Consider the following 17,910-nt stretch of genomic DNA (forward strand, 5'->3'; position numbering starts at 1 on the left):
TTGGTGGCACTGAGAAGAGGAGTGCAGCACGGGTGGCACTCGCACTGTAGCACAGGCTTGGACGAGAAGGGCATGCAGGTGCAAAGGGCTAAGGTTTGGGGATGGGACTAGGGGCTGACTGAGGAGGGCCAGGGCAACTTGGGAGCAGGACTTGGAGAGAGTAGCCATGGTAGGGGTGCCTTGCTGACCTCTGGGATCTCACTTCCAGGCGCCCTGACACCTCCTTCCTCTGGTTTACCTCCCCGTACAAGACCATGAAGTTCATCCTGTGGCGGAGGTTCCGGTGTGCCATCATCCTCTTCATCATTCTCTTCATCCTGCTGCTGTTCTTGGGCATCTTCGTCTATGCCTTCCCGGTGAGTGGGCCCGAGGCGGGGGCACAGGCATTGTCTTGGAGAAGCTCCTGGTCTGATGTGGGAGGTACAGCTCCTGACTTTCTCATGGAGAGTCTGGTCTCATGGGGAGTCTGGTCTCGTGGGGAGTCTGTCCTTGTCCTCAAAGATCGCTAGTCTGATGGAGAAAAGTAGCCTCTGTCCTTGTGGAGCCCATGATCTGATGAGGGGGACATGACCCTTCCTCTGGGGAGTCCCCAGTCTGGTGGGGTGATGAAGTCCTCCGCTTGGGGAGCTCTTGGGCCAATAAGGGAAATTGAGCTCTTGCCCTCCACAGGGAGGCACAGCTGTCCCCAGCAAGCCCCCGGACTGTGTAGTCAAGGGGTTGGTAGAAGACAAGCCCCCTTGGGCAAGGGTGGGTGGGAGAAACTTCCTAAGGGAGGGTGTGGAGCTTGGTCTGGAAGGAAAGGGAGGCCATGGGTGGCAGAACAGAGGAAAAGGTCCCTCTGTGAGAATGGGATGAGATGCCCTAAGAACTTAACTTTTATTTATGTCAATTAGCTTCCGGGAAAATTGGTTTTGTTTTGTCATTTTGCTTAAAGTGGCAGAACCTATTGATGACGTTAAGTGTGGACTTATTGTATCAGCACAGTGCACCTCTTGCAGGGAAGAGAGTTAAAACCACAAGGCCATCCCTTTTAGGCCCTAACATCAGGAACTTTGGGGAACAGCAGAGGGGACAGTTTTTGTCTGGGCCATAAGTGACAAAGGGGTGTCTAGGGCCAGGATGGCCAATGGGTCTGGCTGTAGCCAAGGAGCCTAAGCTGGCTGTGATCGCCTGGAACACTTGCCAAAATATGTTCTGAGGCTCAGCAAGAAGACTTACGAGTGACAGGGCAGATATGGCTGTGGTCTGGGGGTGGGCCTGGTTGTGGGGACCTGAATCTTGTACAATTTGAGGGACCCTCTCGAAGCAAAGGAAGATAAAATTACAAACTCAGGGTTAGATACTGGCCGGGCACATGCAAGTGTGGTGCCCTGGAGTGTAAGCTGTCCTGGGTGGCCTGGGATCTGGTGTCAGGCCCAGAACTGTGCCTCTGTGTGTCCCCCCACCAAGCAGGGCCAGGATACTACGTCGAAGAGGTGAGGTCTCCCTTGCCCGATGGCTCTCAAGCTCCTTTCCTGTAATTTTGAGTGTATCCAGCCCGTGGTGTGTGTTTAGGGGGTGGAGGTGTGTTGTAGGGATGAGAGCAAGGTGATGATGCTCTTGCCACCGCAGACTGACCCTCCGGGAGATACACAGAAGCCAGTGAGGGAGGGAAAACATGACGACGATCAGTCATGAGGCTCAGGCCGGGGAGGCTTGGCAGAGCTGGCGCAGACCCCTGCTCCCCCTCGGTGCAGCAGTGGCAGCAGGACCAGGGAGCAGGTCAGAAATGCAGGGTCCTGGGCTGGGCCTAGGTCTGCTGAGAAGAATTTGCACTGAGGCACATTCAGGTTAGACGATCGCTGTTGTGCATGGTGGAGCTCTGTACTTAGGGTCCGGAAATGACGGCTGGGCTCTGGCTCTGCTGGCGTATGGCCTTGGCAAGGCCCTCCCATCTGCATGAGGACAGGGCTGGGCTAGGTCGGCTCTGACCTGCTGTGACTAGTGCTGTGGGTAGGGGAGCTCTTTCACTTTCCCTGGAGTGAGGTGGCTCACCAAGCCAGCTTCCTTCTGAAGAGGCAAAGGGAAGGCAGGGACAGGTCCAAAGTGACATCGCCATTGCCCTTCCTATGTCTAGCTTCCATCCCGACCAGCTGGGCCCTGCCCTGTGAGGCAGTTGGGCAGCAGGCTAGGTGTTCAGGGGTCTGGGGAAGGAGGCCCCGCTGACCGGCTGAGAGAGGGTGGGAAGCTTTCCAGGCACTTCCAGCCCCATGGTCCTTTCTTGTCCCTGGGGCAGCCTTAGCCCCAGGCCCTGTGGCAGGAGCAGAGGAGCACTTAGACCAGTAGCCCTGGTCAGAGCCCTCCCCTGTTTCCTGGGTCCCCAACAGCAGCATCACCCTTCTTTGAATTCTTCTGGAAATGGCCCTCTTTAGAATACCAACTCCACCTTCCCTCTCCCAGTACTGGCGTGTGGGGGTCAGGTCTTATGTGAGGGGTCCAGGGCTAAAGGGGCAGCCTGGGCCCGAGGCTGCAGACTGGTGTTGTCGGCAGGCCTTTGCTACAAGCTGGGCAAATCCCACCGCTCTCCGCTAAGTCTCCTTATCACCTGATGGGCCCCAAGGTCTTCACTTGACTTACTCGTAGGCTTTTGGGGGACAGAGGGCCTGGTAGAGAGCTGCTCCCCTCTAGTTGGTCCAATCTCCCACCCTCTTGGAAGTTCCCCTGGGAGTGGGACAAGTAGGGCAGCCTGTCTGATTCCTCCCAGCTCCCCTGCAGCCAGCCGGGAGCAGGGCCAGCGTGGGGAGGCAGGAGGCGATCTGGCGGGAAGGCTTTGTTTCCAGAGCTGGCTTTCCCGGGCCGGCGCTGGGGAACATACTGTCCCAATTAGGAGCCCTGCGTTGTGTTGTATGTGCTTTCATGGTTTTTTGGCGGGGAGGCATGGAGAGGGGAGATTCCTCTCAGTCCTACATCAGCCAGGGCCTAATCAGGGGTGACCCATCCAAGGTGCTGGCCTGTGTTACGGAGGTGCTGGTCACCCCCGTAAACCCCACCCCACTGCTCCCTGCTTTCTGGACAGGAGTTTGGTGGCCAATGAGTCCTGGGTTCCCATGTGGCGGAGGGGTGGAGGGGAGTTGGGGAGCGTCCCAGCCATGCCTTCAGGCCATCTATCTGTTGGAAGAAGCCAGGGCAGGCCCTAGTGATCGGAGTCCTGGTTAGAACATGGGAGTGTGCCCTGGATTGATGGGGCAAAATGAAGAGCAATTCAGGCAGCTGTGGCACCCTGGTGGGAGGGTGCCGGCAGAATTTCAGGAGAGTTTGGGCTTGCGTGACTGTCAGGAACACGGGTGCGGGGGGGTGGGGGGGTGCGCTGAGCTCAGTGAGGTGTAGGCCTGAGTGAGGGTGAGGTGCAGGCAGGCGGTCGAGTAGATGAGCCTTCTTTGCCTGCTGTGTCCCTCGTGGGGGTTATCACCACATGTCCTTGCCTCCCCCCTCCCTCCAGAACTACGCTGCCATGAAGCTGGTGAAGCCCTTCAGCTGAGGACTGTCTGGCCCAGGACTGGCTGCTTCCTCTGTCCAGCTCAGCTGAGCTCCTCTAACCTCCAGGCCTGACCATCCTTCAAGGTGGGCAGACAGATGGACTGGCATGTGCTCCAGGAGTTGCTGACATCGAGCCCTGGGATCACCTGCTTTCATCATTTCTTTCTCCCCTAGTCCAACCCTTTTGGATCAGCCTATATATATTTCAGTATAAAACAGTTGGAACCACAAAGCTGTGTTCACGTGTGTATCTCTCTAGTACCTGAATGGGGCGTGACTGTGTAGGGCACGTGTCTGGGTGGACAGGGTGGGAGCGGCGGTGTGTGTCATCTCTGGCTCAGCATTCTGTGTGAATCGTGAATCCTTTGACAAGACTGGCTGGGCCTGGGGTGGGCTTCGAGGCTTGGCGTCTGGCCTGCCTAAAGACCCAATGTGTCTTTAAGACTTTCCACCTTCCCCTCCCCATCCTCACTCAAGCATCTCCTCTTCCTTTCCCAGGTACCCTTTGCTTAGGTGGTAGTTACCTGTACCTTTTAGTTTCTTTGACCACACCTGGGAAGAGGTTTCACTTTGTACACATGGAGCCCCAAGGAATAGGTTGGGCCAGAAACTCTCTAGGCAGAGAGAGCTGCTGGTCCCCTGGCTGTGGCCTTGTCCCCAACACTCTTGGGATTTCTTACGATTCCCTCCCTTTGCTTCCTCACTCTGCTTTCAAGATCTGGTCTGGAAAAACACACCTTTTTCTTGTGGCCTGAAGCTTAGCATTAACCGTAGATCTGACAGCTCCTTTAGGAATCAAGCTTAATCTATGGGAGCAGCAGGAACAGCCTTAAGAGAAAAAGCAAAAAGTACAGAAACATCATTTCTAAAATAGAGGCCTCTGCCTCTCTCGCCTGCGTGGCTGGAGTTCTGGAGCACAGTGCTGGCCACCTCGTCTGCTGTTACCCAGGAGGGCGTCTCCTATTTCCCCTTTGTGAGCCTGCTCCCAGAGTGATCCTTCCAGAACCCTTTGCTCTTCCCTGCACTCTGGGACATAGACTGAGGCCCTGCTGTGTCCCCACCTGATTGGCATAGGAGAGGTCAGGTTGGAAGTAGTCTTAGTGTCTGGCTCTGTGTAGGCCCCGAGAACCTGGGGTGGGGGGCGGCTAGTCCTGAGACCCTGACACCTGAACCCTAGAACCAGGTGGCTACCCCTCACCAAAACATGCACCAGAGACCAGGGTCCAAAGCTCTTCTGAGAAGGTCAATCTGGGGATGAGCCCACTGTGTACCCACTATGTGTGCCTGTGCGGAGGCCCTGAGAGTCAGCCATCCCACAGAGGAGAACGGAGGTGAAGGGAGCAAGGCGTGGGGCTCTGGCCGCAGGACGTGCTGAGGGAGCTTGAGAGGCTGGGGAGACCTGAGAATACTCAAAAGTAGAGAGGAGGAAGCCACTGGGGAGGGAAAGATCAAAGATAGAACAGATAATGTGAGATAATTAGTGGAAGCAGTTTCTGGAGAAGAAAAGGAAGGAGTTAGCTTTGGAAAGAAAGTTTTCATCCAGGCACAGGAAGGCAGGAAGAAACAAATTGTACACCATGCTGCTGTCAGCGAGAGTAAAAGAGCTTTGGGGGATACTGATTGTGCCTAATTTTTTCATTAATTCATTTGCTGTTCTGAGTTGCAGATAAGAGAATGTATTACTCAAATAGTAAAGGGAATTTAATGGCTTTATGGAAATGAAATGATCAGAGGGGCTCGTTCAGGCAAGGGTCGATCTGGCTTCTCAACTAGGTCGCCAAAAGCTTGCATTCTCTTTCTGCCATCATCAGAGGGGCCTTTGATCTAAAGCTTGCTTTATTTCTAGAGCTGAGGTTAATGCTGATCCCTGGTATAGGCCACCAAGCTAAACTCAGGGAGAATGGGGAGTGGATGGTGAGGATGCCCCACATCCAGCAAACGTTTATTGAGATACTCACCATGGCAGCCCTAAAGCAAGTTCTGAGGCTACAGCAGTGAATTACATGACTCTTGACCTTCCATAGCTCCTGAAAAGTGTATCAGGAAACCAAGGTTATTCGTACCTGTATGGGAGTAGGCGTAGGGAGGGCAGGAGACTCTCAAGAAGGAATAGCATCTGAACAGAGTGTCGCATGGGCCCAGTGGCTAGGAAGGGAAAGCTGTGCTGAGCCACAAAGCTTGAGGCCACGTCTGGACTTGCTGAGAGCCAGGCTAGTTCATGGCATGGTTGAAGGAGAGGGAGCCTGCAGGGAAGCATGCTGGGAGATGGGAGGGAAGAGGGGTTGGAAGGGTGAGGCTGGAGGGGTTGAAGGGCTTTGTGTGGGCAGTTGAGGAGTTAAGACTTCATTCTAGAGGTAAAGAACAATCAGCCTCGATAGACCTGTAGGGTTGACTGGTGAAGTCCAAAGGGGGCAGGGGTGTGTGAGATGGGAGATCAATCCCAGATGCTTCCAGTTGTCTGGCTTTATGGGTGGTGGTGCCATTCATGAAGTCGGTTTTGGACAAGAATTTCCAGACATGTGTAGGGCGCAGTCGAAGTACCCTCCTGCCTTCCACGTCTCCCTGCAGTTATGAGGTCTCTCCCTTCACAAAGTTCTAGAGAGCCGTGTCCGTACCTGCTGTCTCCAGGTCTCCCCACCTCACTCTCACTCCCTCCCCCACCCGCTGTGGTCTGACTTTATTCCTGTGGCAGACTCCATGAGTCTCCTCCAATAGCCATCCCTTCTCTCTTCCTCTTTGCTAAAAGCAGCCTGATACTGTTCAGCTTTCCCTGTGGCCATGTGCTGAGAAGGAGTCCACCCCAGCCCCAGGGGGAGGTGTCTTATTAGATCGAACCAATCACAGTGAAGTCATTGCCCTTGCCAGTGTTTGGTTAGAAAGACACACGTGACTCATTTATGACCAGTGGGATGCGAGAGGAAGGTAGTAGTGGTTATGGGGGATGGGGGACAGCTGGGAAAGTTTTTCAGGAAGTTTTATCCCTGGTAACAAAGGACGCACAAGGAGAAACATCTTCATCTTCCTTAACTCTTAGACATTTTGTGGAAAAATGTAATGGATGGAGTCATGGCTGCCATCTTGTGTTCCTGGGGGGACAAGCCTGAGGAAGAAAGCCAACAACACACAGAGGATGGCAAGGATCTGGCTCTCTAGGAAGCTATTGGGAAAGAACCAACTCTGGAACTGCCCTACCTCCAGATGTCTTGTTATGTGGGATCATAAATTCCTTATTATTTAAGCCATCTTTGGTTGGGTAGTGTGCTACCCACAGCTCAAAGCATCCTTTCTGGTAAATTTCATTCTGCTCCCCCGAAGACTGATTTTACTGCAGTCGCCAATAACCAGGGCTGCCGTGTACAGGCACCACATCTAAGACCCCATACATTTATTATTTATTATAACAATTTTCCCACAGATGGCAGTAAAGTGTTTTGTTCTAATAAAATCAGTGTGTTACAGTAGTTTTCTAATAGAAGTAAACTACCTTGAGGAAAGAGCACCTTTTTCTAATTCACACCAGGGCCCCATTCAGCCCCAGTTGTTAACTCTCTGGACGCTCACCCTTCCCGACTCTTGCAGCAGCTGGCAGTGCTGAGCATCCTCTTGATACGCGTTCAGTCACAATGGTCACCCGATTTCCCACCTCCCTCTCTGGCCTTATTTCTTCGAATCTTTCTCCGTCCTCTTGCTCCTGTTCTTCTTACGGTGCACACCTCCTCAGCAGCCTCACATACTTCTATGGCTTCCATTACTCTCCAGAGGCTACTGACCCCAGAGTCCCTCCTTCTAGCCTCATTTCTGCTCCGTGCTTCAGCCATGTTATCCAACTGCTTCCCTAGCGGGCATCTTCCCCAGGGTGACTCGCAGGTACCACAAACTCAAAACTGTCCACTGAACATCCTCCACACCATGAAAACAGTTCCTGCTCTGTCATGCCCTCCATATAGTCGCCAGAAGTGGGCATGTGGGAGATGTCCTTGAGTCATACCTCCTCCTAACCCTCTATCTGGCTCTCGTATCTCTCCGCATCAAGTTTCTGGTTCTCGTATCTCTCCGCATCAAGTTATTTCTCTTCCTATTGCCACCATCTCCACGTACAATTAGGCCTCCAGCAGGCTGGCATCATCGAAACCCAAGTGTCACTCCTTCGACCTTCTTGTTCTCCACTCCCCTATCCATTGTTCACGAGCAGTCATATCTGGACCCAGCCGTGGTTCCCCACCACCCTTAAGGGGAGGCGAACCATACTGGCACATGGTCCCTCCAGAGGCCACTGCTTGCTTGCCTTTCCTGCTTCATCTGTCGCCTTTCCCTCTGCTCTGCTGAGCTCAACCATTGGCCGACCTGGCCTTTGCCCATTGCTGAGGTCTCGGCTTAGCCCCTTTCTCTGGCGCGTTTCCTCTGACCCACCCCGGTGCCCATCCACCATCGAAACCTAGCAGCCTTGACTGTTCCTTCCTCACCCTGCTCTTAGCTTGTGCCTCTGGGGCTCAATCTTCAACTAGGTGTCTGCTTTCTTCACTACGGTGACTTTACTAAGTGTTTCAGTGCAAGTGCTCTTTATATACCCAGGCCCTCGGAATCATTTCAAAGAGGATATTTATGTTCTGAAATTCAGTTAGTTCTCAATGTTTGAGATCTATTCTTGCTGCAACATGGAGAGTCACTCTCATCTGTTAAAAAATGCTTCATCAAACTTGATAAGCCTTTTACATATACCCAATTTTCTGTTCCTTTTCCAAGGCTATGTGGACAGCCCAGGATGGGGTGACGGGGAGGTTGGATAGACAGAAAGAGCTACAAGAACTTCCCCCTCCCCGTTTCACTTCTACCCCTGGGGAACACAAACTTGTCTCAATCCCCTCTCCATGTGTTTCATAAAGGTAGGATTATGGGATTTCCAGAGGAGCTAAGTGGGCATCCCCTGAATGGAACATGGGGACAGCCCAGGAAACCTTTCCTGCTTGTAGACGAGAGCAGGGTAAGGGCCAACATTCAGCCTGACACACGCACTGGTCCTTAAGTGACAGCTGAGATACTGCCACGACAAGGGGGCGCTTTCCCCCCTCTTCATTTGTCATTTGCCGTTGTTCCTTCCTCCGTGACAACTAGCTGCAGCTCCTGTTCCCTAGGGCTTTCATGCCTTGTTTCTCTGCCTTTGTTTAGGTCTTGGTTTTTCACGGTGTGTGTGTGTGTGTGTGTGTGTGCGCGCGCGCGTAAGAGACAACAGATGAGACAGATATAGAGAGGCAAACAGAAAGATCATGTAGCGGATACAAGAGACCAGAACCTCACATATCCTTCCTCCAGAGCTGGTTCCCTTCCGCCCTCCCCCTCGGCTCCTAGGCTTATTTGGTTAGCAACAGAATATGAAAGGAAGACAAGGACAGTCCCCCTGTATGTGCGTGTCCCCCCAAATCCCGGAAGTCTCATGTCATATTTTCCTCATAACCTAGTAGTTCATTGTAAGCTCCATCAGTTACCCTGGTTCCATTTTCCTTCACTTTGCAGGGCTGCCTCGCGTGTGTTTGGGGGTGGGGGGGGGGAGTTGGGGGTGGTGCTTGGTTCAGCTCCTGGGCAGAGGAGCTGAGTATTGGCCCATGCCTGACTGGTTCTTCATGTTTCTACCATCAGGCTGGAGCCAGAGCCTGGCTGCATCTCCTTCTTGCAGGCTCAGGTGGGGCCTGGGGGCCTCTCCAGGGGCCCACCTGTGCACCCCCAACCCCACCCCAGCTTTCTGGGCTCACTCAATTTTCCTACTGGCTCAGGCCTATATAGGAAACTTCTCTTTACTGCCGGTGTCATCAGAGATGTTCTGGGTCTTTTCAAGAGGAACTTGACAGAGAACCAAGGGCGAAACAAAAGACCGAAGTACACAAAGAAATCGCTCACACTTGCAATGGGTAATAATATGTTTTTAAAACACTTGCTGGTGTGTTTTACCTCTTTGTAATCTGTTTTCTCCTCTCCTTTTCCTGGAGCACTTTTATCGTCTAGGCTGGCCACCCGGAGAGGAGGAGGGCAACAAAAGACCCCTTAGGATTAGGAAGGAGAATACCCCCGGAAGTGGAGATGCAGAGAGGCCTGCCCTACGAGCACTCCCGTGTGGAGTCCCGAACCCACCCAAAAGACACAGTATGGGGCCCACCTTCGGGGCCTAAAGCCTTCTTCAGTCTCCAAAAGGGTTCCCAGCCTGACATATTCCTGGTCAACAGAGAGATATTACTAGAGCACAGCTTTTAGAATCGGGCAACACAGCAACTCAAGCCTTGCCTCCTGCCCCTCGGCTGTGTGACCTTGTGTGACCTTGTGGATAAGTCACTTTACCTTTAAGTCTCCGTTTTCATGTCTGAAACATGGAATGATGGTGGTCTTTTTCTCACAGGGTGTTGTGAGGATGTCTTGAGATTATGCACAATGCCTGACACAGTGCGAGGGGTCAGTTTATTTTAAAAATGAGTTCTGTGCTCATCTGGGTACTGGGAGAAAGGGGAGAGTTAAAGAAGAAGACGGGGTAGGTGGGAGGTGGCTCCCCTTTCTTGGGGGCTCCTCCAGTGCGGGGGTGACGGTGACTCCATTTCTCTGCCAAGGGAAGACTGGGCTTGCTGCTCTCTGCATGTCAAAAGGGAGTGAGAGAAGCCATGCGGCCGCCCTGACACCCTGGCAGGGCCACCAACCACACCGCCCTGTCTCGGCCACGACATCCAGGCTTTCCTTTTATAACAAGTAGCGTGATCTCAGTTATTCCACGTGTCACCGTCAGGTGGGCTGGGTGAGAGTCGTCTGCAGAAGTCCGTACTAGAGACGCCTACGTGCCTCGTACCCCCGTAAGGATGCACTCATGCGGCCTTGTCACATCCCGTCATGCTCGGACCCGCCCGGGAAACACCGCGCTCTCTCAGAGAGGGTCACAAATGCTGGCACCGGCGCTGGCACAGCGCACGCCACATGCACGCCCAGTGTGCACTCCGGGCACACACGCCTTCCCCGTGCGTGTGTGTTTCACAGCGTCGGCCAGAATATGCTCCGGAAACGTAAGCAGAAAAGAGCGTGTGAATGTGGCCGTCATCAGGGATAAATTAATCCCAGACACGTAGAGCGTTTTCTTTTTTCATTCTCAGCCCTACTGCAAATTCAATTATGACTCTTTGCCAGCTACTGAAATGAGGGGACAAGTAAGTACGTGGCTGAGCCTGGAAAATGGGGCAGGGCAGGGGACCCTTCTGATCCACACCCTCATTCCCCTTCCGTGCTGTCCAGGGGCCAGGAAAGAGTTGCAGTCATTCCTGGATTCCCCACAGCCATTGATTGAACCTCAGGGCAGCAGCAAAGTGCCATCCAAGAATGTGGAACTGGCGGAAATAGAGCTGCCCTCTGAGAGCTGAACCCAAAAATGACCACATGTGGACCAGAGCACAGGCTGGCAAAGGCTCCGCATGAAGTGAGTGGGCCCAGGGACTGACAAGCCTTAACGGCACACGTATTTGCCCTCGTATGGAGAGAAGCGTGAGTCCCAACACACACCTAGAGTGTGCCCAGGGAAGAGTGACATGGCTAGTGGACCCACTGGCAAATCTTTCTATCCCCCATGGCTCTCAGGGCCTGCAGCCATGAAACATTAAATGTATCCCTTACCCTCCACACTCACAGGCGACCTTATGAGAGTGTTTCTGCTCTGGCACAGGTCTGCCCACGGGGAATACATGTGTAAGTCGGGCTGACTCGAGCTGTGTTTCCCCTGAGACACACGCTGGCATTTTGGTTGATATGCTGCTCTCTGACCTCCGCTAAGGAGGGTCTGCCCCTTGCAACTAGACCTGCCTCCTTTGGACCCACGCAGCCAGGGGTCTTGGCCTGCCAGCGTGTCTGGAGTGGGGAGCCCTCTGTGTTAAGAATGTCCCTGGAGAAGCCCGCTGGCAGGAATGTGGCCAGTCATACCCTGGGCTGTGGGAGGTTTGGGCCTTCCTGTCTACCCCGGGTGGGGGATGAAGAGCGCGCCCTCAGACTGAGCACGGCCCTCAGTCTCCTCCTTCTCTGCTTCTTCCAGATGTAAGAGGCAGGGAGGGGATTGAGTTACTTTTAGTGGACAGCAGGGATGGAGGGAACTGGTAATATTTGATTCTGTAAGAATTCTGAAGAGGATCAGGTGAGGCTGGTTTTGAAAGAGGATGGATGAATTGGAGGAGATTACATTTTGAGTGGGGGTGTTGAATGAGCAGACGGTTTAAGGTTGAGAGGGAGAGGATCAAGGTACGAATGGCCCTGGTGACTGGGAACAGAGTGACTTGAGGGGAACAGCTGAGAGGCCTCTTTCGGGAAGAGGCCTGTGGGCCTGGAGAAGCAGGCCTCAGACTAGAGGTAGGCTCTCTGTCTGCCCCTCCCCCAGGGCCCCTGGGGCCTCTTGCATAACCTAGGCCTGGCCAGGGAGAGCTGGATTTTCACAGTTAGGCTCAGGCTGCCAGAAGAATGAGAAAAATGGGCCTGAGGGGAACCTTCACCACAGAGACTAGGAGGGAGGAAGCCAGGGAGGGATGGTGTGTGTGTGTGTGTGTGTGTGTGTGTGTGTGTGTGTGTGTGTGAGAGAGAGAGAGAGAGAGACAGAGAGACAGAGAGACAGAGAGACAGAGAGACAGAGAGACATAGTGCCAGCAAGCAGGAGCTGTCTGTGTCAGTCTCTGGACAGCCAGTGCCAGCCCTGGAGGAGACCCAGTTCTCATCTTCCCCAAGGGCCTCGGGGTGGGGAGACTCCTCTCCACATTAATTCAGGCTGTCTCAAATGCCTGAGACTCAAGTCTCACCAGTGCAAGTTCTTGGGTTGGGACCCAGGTCAAACCTATCCCCACCTAGATTTCTCTTCTGTTCCCAGTGCGGTAGGGGATCTCTGGGAGAGGGTAGGGGGAACAGTGAGCTCCTGGGGAACCAGGCCTTCCCCAACCTCCAGAGTTAGCTTAGTTCAGAGGTGAAGATGAAGTTTGAAGCTGGTCCTGCCTCCAGGCTGGTCAGAGAGGGAGCTCTTGGCTACCAAGTGCCAACTACATGTCAGACACATCGTCACCTTTAATCCTCAGCTGTGAGAGGTAGCTATTTTGAGCCCCATTTTAGAGATGAGAAAACTGAGACTTGGGGAGGCTGTTGGGAGAGCTATGAATGAAAGGTAAACCCAGCCATGTCGATTCAGTGTGCTTGCTCTTCCCACAACCCTTCGCCCCTCACAACCAGCCATGTAGGCCTAGCCCCACCCCTCTCCTTGCCCTAGTCTCGCAACTGGTGGCTTCCAGACTGGACCCGGAGCTTTCGCCTGGTAGGTGTGGAAATTAGAAGGTGGGACGGGGGTGGTTGTGTGTAAAGGTAGCATTGTCACTGTGAAGTTTTCAATTTGTTCATTCATTCAACAAATATTGAGTGAGCACCTTTGATGTCCAGGCTCTGTTCTGAATACGGAATTCTTGCCCTTGTAAAAGCTCCAAGTTTGCGGGGTCAGATGATAAACACTTTCAAGTAGTAATAAGTGAATCTGAGGAGGAAAAATAAATCAGGGGGAGGAGATAAAATGGTTATGGGTGGGGAGTCGCTTTTTTCCATAGGGTCTGCGGAGAAGCCCTCTGAAATGACATCAGAGCGAACCTGGCTGATGTGAGCAAGTGAGCTGTGCGAAACCGGGGGAAGAGTGTTCCAGGCGGAGGGCACAGCAAGAGTGAAGTCCCTGAGGCAGGAATGAGCTTGGCTTGCTGCTCTGGTCACATCGGTCCCTGCCTGAGGGTGGGCCGGCACCCCTCGCGCGGCTCATTCTAAACTCCTACTAGGCAGGGAAGGCGACTCAGCGAGTGTCGCTGTGGTTCACTCCGGTTGCTCCCTGTGTTGCCTTGTTTGCTCTTGCAGCACTGAGGGGGGCGCCCTCACCCACTCTAGGCTTCCGGTGCTCACAGTCCTCACCGCCTGCTCTGCCCCTGTTGGGGGGGATTCGGGCAACAGCTATTTTCCTATGGGAAAGGGAGACTATTTTATCTTTTCAAATAGCTTTATTGGCTTTTGCCTTATGATAAAAGTAACATATATTCCTTATAGAAAATTGAGAAAATGGGTCACAAAATGAAGAGCATAAAAGAGCCACTAATCCCATTACCCAGAAAGAACCACTTTTGGCACTTGGACATCTCTAGAATTTTCCATGTGAATATGAAATATATGTTAGTATTTTTAAAGAATATGATCTCATGATACATAGTGGTTTGCAACCACCATACTGTGAATATCCATCTGCATCACGGAATGTGCACCGAATGAGGCTTTTGTCTTCAAAATAGTCTATCATCTGGATAAGTTATGGTTTATTTAGCCAGGCCCTACTGATTGACTTCTACAGAGGTTAGAGACTTTCGGGGGAGGGAGGGAGGGAGGGAGTGACGGGAGGGCGGGAGGGAGAGGGAGGGAGGGAGGGAGGGAGGAGGGAGGGAGGGAGGAGGGCGGGAGGGCGGAGGAGGAGGGAGGGAGGGAGGGAGGAGGGAGGGAGCGGAGGGAGGGGAGGGAGTGGCGGGGGGGGTGAGGGCGGAGGGTGGTGGTGTGGGTAGGCGGGGGGGGGTGGAGGGCGGGAGAGCGTGGCTGAGCGGGTAGGGTGGTAGGTGAGGTGGGTAGTTGGCGGCGGTGCGAGGTGGGCTGTGGATTGGCTTCGAGTTATCTGATCTTCTGTCTCTTCCCTTTTTCTCTCGCTCTTTATCTTTTTTCTTTTTCTTTCTCTCTTCCTCCTTTCCTCCCTCTCTCTCTCCCTCCCTCCTTCCCTTCCTTCCTTCCTTCCTTCCTTCCTTCCTTCCTTCCTTCCTTCCTTCCTTCCTTCCTTCCTCTCTTTTTCTCTGCCCTGCTACTCTCTTTTTCTATCTGTCTGTCTGTCTGTCTGTCTGTCTGTCTATTTATCTGGGTTTTTTTTGAGCATCTTGTCCACATGTGCTTTTCCCTGGCCATTCTGGGAGGTTGTTTGGAAATGTCTAAGCAGTCCTTGATACATGGTACAGGGTAAGATACCTCCGGATGCCAGAGGTCAGGAAGGGTCTGGACTGGGCAGGTGGGTCCCTGCTTCCTTCTCTATTGTGAGACCCTTTAGATCTCTCTGCCACCTCCAGGCAAAGGTTGACTCACTGGGAAAACTGAGGTGATAGAATTTAACTAAGAAAACTGTTTTTCGTATAGCTCTCCACAAACAGTGCTGGTTATGGAGGAGGGAACCCTGGACTTCCAGCCTGCCCACAACAGGCTTGTGACGAGGAGTGTGTAGGGCGGTGATGGTGGTAGGGGAACTGAATACACAGATCAGGGAGTGGGGATAGGGAGCTCAGGATCACTTGCCCTGAGCTGAAAGTCTGGGAGTCTGCAGGCTGCTGATTTTCCAAAAGACATGGCAGGAAAGCTGTGGGGTGGCAGTGGTGGTGGTGGTGGGAGAGGTATCAGGTGAGGACCCCCAGAGGAGCACAGGTACAGTGAGAAGGAAGCAGGGACCCACCGGCCCAGTCCAGACCCTTCCTGACCTCTGGCATCCTGAGGTATCTTATCCTGTACCATATATCAATTCTGAAAAAGCTCCCTTGCCTCCGTCATGAAGCCCCCTCTGATTTCTCCACCGGGCAGACTCAGAGCCCTCGCTGTCACAGTGTCTGTCTCCCTCAGAGCCCTCAGCACCCCTTGCTTGCCACTGAGGCAGTCATTTGGGTCGGCCTGAGCTCACCCCACCATCAGTGAGGCCCGGGCGGCTCTGCTCCCCCTCCGCGCCCCCATCAAATGCGGAGTCATCATACCTCCTTTAAAAAGTTGCTGTGAAGTCCGGATGCCAAGGATGTAGAAAGTGGCACATGGTAGATGCTCAAGTTTTAAAATATTTCTTTTACATTCTCTTCTCTTCCACCTGAGACCAAGTCTTTGAGAGAGTATAAAATGTCTTCTCCATCTCTGTGCTTCCCCCATCCCCGGCGCTGTTCTCCAGCTACCTCAGGAGGTTACAACACTTCACTTGGGTATGGGGAAAAAATACAAAATCAAAGCTCTTTCTCTTTCCTAATATTGACCCTGGACTCTACTTAGGCCGTGTGACAGATGGACGTGGGTTTCTGTCAAGTAAATAGGTGTCCTGAGGGAAGAGATATTAGTAGTATCACCCTTGTTTCCCAACTTTTGGTATATTAGCTTTTGGTGTAAGTCTGGTTGAGAGGGTTTACAGATTACCTTATCTGGGTTTAACTAAAGTACCCCTCACAAAAATGGACATGTAGCTCAGGCAAATTCCTGCCATGAAACATTCTGATTGAAGAGAAGCTAACAATGCAAACAGAAGACAAGCAGACTGAAGAGAAGCTGACGCACACACCTCCTACCCCAGCAAGGGCTCAGCCGACGAGTTGCATTAGGAAGTAAAAAAACAAGGATTTAATCAGTTCTGACAAGAAGTCAGTGACACAAACTGAAATATGGAGAGGGCTAGCTGAAATTAGGACTTACATCCATTACCTGCACCAGTGAACCTTGTCCTAAACACGGAGTGTGCCTTGAGATATTAACCCGCAGCAGTCGTACATGGATGTAATTTATGGAGAGATAAGTAGACGTACATTGGGAGTGCACACTCAGACTTTCCAGTGATGGAGGTTTACTCTCTAAGGGTTTGAAGACCGCTGCCCCACAGCCTCCAGCTTCAGGCCTGGCGCTCAGCGGGGTTCAGGAAGCTTGTGTGGGGCTGACCTGTTCTTTGTGTGAGTGTGTGTCTGTAAGAAGTTTTTATGACTGCGTAAGTGTTCCCCTTACCTCCCTCATTCGGAGCGCTCTCCCCTCCTCCTGCCTCCCCCTTCCTCTCATTTATCCCCTCCTGCCAGTGGGTGCCCTGCCTGACCCTCATTAACTCAAAGTGTAAAACCCATTTGTCTACAGCCCCCTTGCCCCCCTTCTCCCCCAGCTGGAGGCTGGGGCCAGGCCCTTCTTTCCTCCCATCGGCTGAGCACCACAGCTCAGACCTCTTTAGTTTATGAGCTAAATCCGAATCTATTAGGCTCCACAGAACAGGCAAGACTTGCTAGGGGACGGCCTGAGGGTTGCTCAGAAGACGAAGCGTGAGCGATGCCCCTGCGGGTGCCCGGATCTGTCCTTCATTCCTCAGGAGCTGGCGAGGCTGCCTGAGAAGACTGTGCAGGTTGTGCAAGACACACCTCTGAGGGCTGTGCAGGTTGTGCGGTGCGTGTAGATGGCACTCCCTCTCCGGGGCCGTTTGGGACGCGAGAGGTGCGGCCATATGTGAACATTCTCTTCAGCTCTCTCCAGCCTCCAGGGCAGCTTCTGCCCCCAGCCTTCCCACCTAGAAGGGGAAATTAGGTCTGGGATTAAACCAGTTAATAAATGTCAGGTGCTTGGAACTCTGTAGATGTGTCTACTGTGATGCCAAGGAGGTGGTGGATCCGGAAGGGTGGCCAGCGGCCTTTGGGTGGCAGCACTGAAGGTCCTGAGGACTGAGGACTCTCATTAGATGAAGAGGGAGCCAGCCCAGAGTGGGCGTGCTTGGCTCCTGGGGGCTGCACATAGCGTCCACATGCTCTGTCGGGGTCTCTCCTGGGCAGGGAACCCGAATCCTCCACTGGCTCAGTCTCCTTGGGGCAGCCCAGCGAGGCCGGCAGAGGGGGGAGCTGGGTTGGGGTGTCCCTCCTCCACCCCCATGCTGGCAGGGGCCCAGAGGAATCCAGGAGTCAAAGTGGATCCAGGGTTTGTGGCCGGAAGCCCAGCCTGGCCCTGTGTAAGAAGGCGTTTGAGTTTTCATTACTCAGGGGGAGCCACAAATTGTCTTGACGAGCGTGGTTGGGTTTATGTAATGTAAACACTTCAGCACACAGCATCCACCTTGTGGGAAGGACAGGTGGGGGCCTCATATGCTGGCTGCTGGAGGCAAAGGGTGGGGCTGGCCAGCCTCACCCAGGAGCTGGATTGGCGCCACCCAAGGAGTGTGTCAGGCTGGTGCAGAGTCCGAAATCACCCCTTTGGTGGCTTCGGCAACCACCTCTCCTGGCTCCTTACCTAAAGGCCAACACACCCTCCACTCCCAAATGAGGGTAACTGAGCCGGGTAAGTTAGCCAAGGCCCTTTCTGCCTCCTCTGCCCTCCCCAACGTTGATGGCCCAGAGCATTCTTGGGGCCCTGGGGGTGGTCCTTAACTAGGAGTGGTTGTGGGCGTGGAGACTGGGCTCTGTTCCAGGCTGACCTTGGTTCACAGCAGGGACTGGAGTGAGTGTGTGGCAGAGGGGCTGGGGATAGACTTGGAGCCCTCCTGGGCCTCTTGCAGGGAGACTCTCTTGCCCCTTGGCCGAGGTGGGCCTGACCTGGCACTGCTCAGGGGGCTGCCTGGGTGGCCCTCTCTGCCCGGGGCTGCCCCTC

The 17,910-nt window shown here is 53.5% G+C and overlaps 1 protein-coding gene across 27 annotated transcripts in view; it reads left to right on the plus strand.

Moving 5' to 3' along the window:
• The window catches only part of DYSF (dysferlin), a 197,936-nt gene extending 194,188 nt beyond the window's left edge, over positions 1-3,748 (plus strand). For 15 of the 27 annotated variants that reach the window (XM_016130579.2, XM_016130575.2, XM_016130584.2 and 12 more), the window contains 2 exons: positions 209-356; positions 3,479-3,517. In XM_016130579.2, coding sequence (XP_015986065.2) covers positions 209-356; positions 3,479-3,517 — 187 coding nt within the window. Of the gene's footprint in view, positions 1-208; positions 357-3,478 lie in introns of all 27 variants that reach the window. The other 12 variants (XM_016130568.2, XM_016130569.2, XM_036224020.1 and 9 more) reach the window with 1 other exon arrangement.
• The last annotated feature ends 14,162 nt before the right edge of the window (positions 3,749-17,910 follow it).

The sequence above is a fragment of the Rousettus aegyptiacus genome, unplaced genomic scaffold, assembly GCF_014176215.1.
Source record: "Rousettus aegyptiacus isolate mRouAeg1 unplaced genomic scaffold, mRouAeg1.p scaffold_m13_p_7, whole genome shotgun sequence".
In the NCBI taxonomy this organism is placed as follows: Eukaryota; Metazoa; Chordata; class Mammalia; order Chiroptera; family Pteropodidae; genus Rousettus; species Rousettus aegyptiacus.